The sequence below is a fragment of the Gracilinanus agilis genome, unplaced genomic scaffold, assembly GCF_016433145.1.
Source record: "Gracilinanus agilis isolate LMUSP501 unplaced genomic scaffold, AgileGrace unplaced_scaffold4426, whole genome shotgun sequence".
NCBI classification, from domain to species: Eukaryota; Metazoa; Chordata; class Mammalia; order Didelphimorphia; family Didelphidae; genus Gracilinanus; species Gracilinanus agilis.
In genome coordinates this window covers 1-4,103 of record NW_025378311.1, presented here as the reverse complement: position 1 = coordinate 4,103, position 4,103 = coordinate 1, and the positions used below count along the sequence as shown (strand labels likewise).

The 4,103-nt window shown below is 34.3% G+C and overlaps 1 protein-coding gene across 1 annotated transcript; it reads left to right on the top strand.

The window, feature by feature from the left end:
• Positions 1 to 944: 944 nt before the first annotated feature.
• LOC123255339 (protein polybromo-1-like) lies at positions 945 to 3,526 on the top strand. The gene is made up of 3 exons (XM_044684158.1): positions 945 to 1,166; positions 1,903 to 2,060; positions 3,217 to 3,526. The coding sequence occupies exons 1-3, from the start codon at positions 1,070 to 1,072 to the stop codon at positions 3,487 to 3,489; spliced, it is 528 nt and encodes a 175-aa protein (XP_044540093.1). The 5' UTR covers positions 945 to 1,069; the 3' UTR covers positions 3,490 to 3,526.
• Positions 3,527 to 4,103: the final 577 nt, after the last annotated feature.

The window sequence follows — 4,103 nt, the reverse complement described above, 5'->3', positions numbered from 1 at the left end:
AAAAAACAATAGAGCTCAGGGTGCAGAGAATAATTAAATAACTTGATAAAAGCAGGAAGGAAGAAGAAGCTAACAAATAAACCCCAAAAGGAAAGGAGTAACAAAAAGGAAGCAAGGATTAGGGGAGAGGGGAGGAAAGTCAGTAAGAATTCAGGTCATCTTAAAAGTTTAAACCAAAGACATGGCTTCAGAAACCATCTCTCAGTTTTAGATGAATCTAACAGAAAGACAAAAGAGAAAATAGAGAACCGAACAAATTGCCACAGAAACTAGAGTTAAAAGACTCATGGCATCTCACGGCTGCAAAAGTATATATATATATTTTCCAGTTATACATGGCACTTTATCAAAAATTGATCATATATCATGGCACAGACATTGCAAACAAATGTAAAAAAGCAGAAATAGTAAATACATCTTTTATAGACCATAATAAATAAATTTATTAATAAATTCTTTGGTTCAGGAACCTCAATCAAAGAAAGGAAGCACTCTACTAGAATCCTTTTATGAGACAAATATAATCCTAATACCTAAACCAGGGAAGGATAAAACACAGAAGGAAAATCACAAGCCAATATCATTAATGGATATTGATTTAAAAATTAGAAATAAAACCCTTTCAAATAGAGTACAGTGATTTACCTGGGAAATCATTTATTATGACCAAGCAAGAAAGATTCAATATTAGTAAGACAGTCAGTATAATCACATTAAAACCCGAAACTACACGATTATCTTAATAGATGCAGAAAAAGGCTTTAACAAAGTATAATGCCCATTTATGCTAAAAACCCTACAAAATATAAGTATAGAGAGATTTTTTTAAACATCAGGAAAAGCATCTCTCTAAAACCAAAAGCAAGCTTCATGTTCAATGGGGAGCATATACTGGAACCTTTTCCAATAAATAGATGGGTAATGCCCTTGCTTTTCCCTACTTTCTCTTAATGTTTTTTTTCTCTTTTTTGTGAAATAAGAAGCTGAAAAAAGTGAGGATTCCTCTGGAGGAGCAGGCCTCTCTGTCTTACATAGAACATACAGCCAGGACTGTAGCTTCAAGAACAGCATGTACCATGTTGGAGACTATGTTTATGTGGAGCCAGCAGAAGCCAATCTCCAGCCACACATAGTTTGCATTGAAAGACTGTGGGAAGATTCTGCTGGTGAGTACCAAGATCTCACTAGGGCAGACATGAAGAGGGACCTCCTTATTCTTTTGGAGCATATATACTTAATTGATGAGATATGAATCTTTCTTCAGTCTACTACTAACTGGTAATTATGTACCCATTGTACCCACCTGCTCTGGGGTGAGGGTTTAAAAAAAAAAAAAAAGAAATGATTCCTACCATCTATAAGTTTAAAGTCAAGTTCAAATAATGTTCACGTGAATACTTTTAAAGCAATCCATTTACAGGACAATATTGATAAGCTGTTGTGTGTCCTCACTATTTAGGTCTAAGCAGAAGGTTTCCTCAAGAAGGAATGTTTACAGATAGGCTTTGAAGAAGAGAGACATGGATTGGCAGGCAGGAAGAAAGATCTTCTGTGGGTGGAAGTAATGAAATGTAAACAGATTCCATATGTTTTAAGAAACAGAGATGGAGGATATAAGATGGACCACTAACATTTTGAGTTGCTTCTCCCTTGAGACCTGTCAGCACTTTTCTTGGCATAGCCAAACTTCAAGCATATAATATAATTAAACTATTTCCTTGCTTATTGGTAGAAACTTGATGAAAGGCTAGCTTAACCTTTTGGAGCAGACAATGAAGCTAAGGACTGTACAGGCTCTCATTACTGGGTTTGGGTCCTAAAAAGGTGAATTAATGGATTCATTTGTTTTTTCTTACATTTGTCTTTAATATGGTAATATTTTTTCCCTTTTGCTTATTTTAGGTGAAAAATGGTTGTGTGGCTGTTGGTTTTATCGGCCAAATGAAACATTCCACCTTGCTACACGAAAATTTTTGGAAAAAGAAGTTTTTAAGAGTGACTATTACAACAAAGTACCTGTTAGCAAAATCTTAGGCAAATGTGTAGTCATGTTTGTTAAGGTGAGATAACATTACCCTCAAATTCAAGGACTATTTTATACTGAAATGTATACAACACAAACATCTGCACACAGGCACACATATACTCTTAACAACCTTGATACTCTGGAAGGCAGAAACTGTGCATTAATCTATTAATCTAGTCTGTGTGACAGCATATAAAAATTTAGAGAAAGACTTAACCACTTTCTGCAAGGTGAATGTTAATATTTCACATAAAAACTATTTGCCAGCTACGAAAGATTTAATCAGGCTCATGTGTTTTCTTAGCTGAAGGGAGCTTTTCAAAGAGAAATGAAACAAACTGTTAGGAATTCATCTGTATTTCGATTCCCATCTTGCTGTAGCCCAGTGCTAGGGGAAAGGAAGAATAGAAAAGACCATAAGAGTAGTCATAGGATGTAAAGTTCAGAGGGACCTTAGAGGTACAGTCTGACTCCTCATTTTACAGATCAGGAAACTCAGGCCTAGAGGCAATGTGGGGCAGTGGCAAGAGTGCCACTTTATCAAATTATTGGAAGGTCAGCGGAGATCTCAATGGCAAATTCTCTGTAAACCAGAACTCAGTCATTACTTTTGAGAGGCAGCATGACATAGAGGAGCAAGCCCTAGTCTTCCAATCAGAGGATCAGTCTAAATCCCTCCTTAATACTAAGTGACTATGGGCAAATCATTAACCTTCCAGAACATTGATTTCCTCATCCGTAAAATAAAGATTGTGCTAATTAGACTTCCATATAAAGTGGTTGTGAGAAAAGTGCTTTATAACCTTTAACTGAGAAATAGGTGCAAATTATTTATCATTGTTGTTACTAGGGCCTTCTTTTCCCTACAACTTTGCATTTTGTTTAATTCGTACATTTTTAATCTGTATTTCATTTTATGTGTCATGTTGTTTTCCTCTGATAAATTAGAAGATCTTTTAGAACAGGGATTCTTTTAATTTTTTGTCTCTGTATCCCCAACGTCTAGCATTGTGCCTGGCACATAATAGGTGCTTTTTCAAAATACTAACCAATCAGTTAATCTTTGTTCACTTCCCCATTATTTGTTAGCATACAGAAAAAATAGCTTTTAGAATTTAGTCATTTGGGAGTTTAGGAGTTTTTTTTTAATAATTTATTCATTAAATAATCTAATAACATTGCTTTAACAGGAATACTTCAAACTGTGTCCAGAAACCTTTCGAGATGAAGATGTTTATGTCTGTGAATCACGGTATTCTGCCAAAACAAAGTCTTTCAAGAAAATTAAGCTATGGACCATGCCTGTCAGTTCCGTTAGGTTTATCCCTCGTGATGTGCCTCTGCCTGTGGTGCGTGTTGCTTCTGTGTTTGCAAATACAGACAAATTGGATGAAGAAAAACACACTGAAACTTCAGAGGACAGTAAAGGAGCAGACACTTTCCTTAACCTGGAAAAGGTATGAGGAAGAAAATCATAAAGAGTTTTACATTAAAAAAAAATATTCGTAAACCAATTCTTGTGTTGTACCTATAATGAGAGAGGTGAATAGAGAAGAAGAATTTAAACGGTTTGCCCGAGAATCCTAGAATGAAAATTAACAGTGAAAGACAATTTGGAGATCAATATTTGGTCCCTGACCTATGGTTTCCTTTGCTTAAATTTTTATAAATCTTAAGTAATGTATTTTTAAATTTTTATTAATATTTTTTGTTTTTACATTAATTTTATTTTCATCTATGTCCTTAATCCCTCCTCTACTCAGAAATGTTGTTTATAACAATAACAACAAATTTAATTTTTTGTTCTTTCCATTTACATTGTTGTCATTGTATTGTTTTCCTGGAACTGCTAACTTCATTTCACATCCTTTCACATAAGTCTTTCCAATACCTTTTCTGAATAGTTCCTATTCATCATTTATAAAGGTAATGGGATAATCTTTTTTTTTTTTTTTTTTTTTTTTTTTTTTACATTTTTTTTTTTTATTTTTTTTTTTAACATTTATTAATATTCATTTTTAACATGGTTACATGATTCATGCTCCCCTTTCCCCTTCAACCCCCCCCCGCCCCCCCC

Bases quoted from the DNA above. Each gene is read 5' to 3' on its own strand.
- LOC123255339 (XM_044684158.1), top strand. From the start codon at position 1,070: ATGTACCATGTTGGAGACTATGTTTATGTGGAGCCAGCAGAAGCCAAT. The intron at 1,167-1,902 runs GTGAGTACCAAG...TGCTTATTTTAG, and splicing joins ACTGTGGGAAGATTCTGCTG to GTGAAAAATGGTTGTGTGGC. The intron at 2,061-3,216 runs GTGAGATAACAT...TTGCTTTAACAG, and splicing joins GTGTAGTCATGTTTGTTAAG to GAATACTTCAAACTGTGTCC.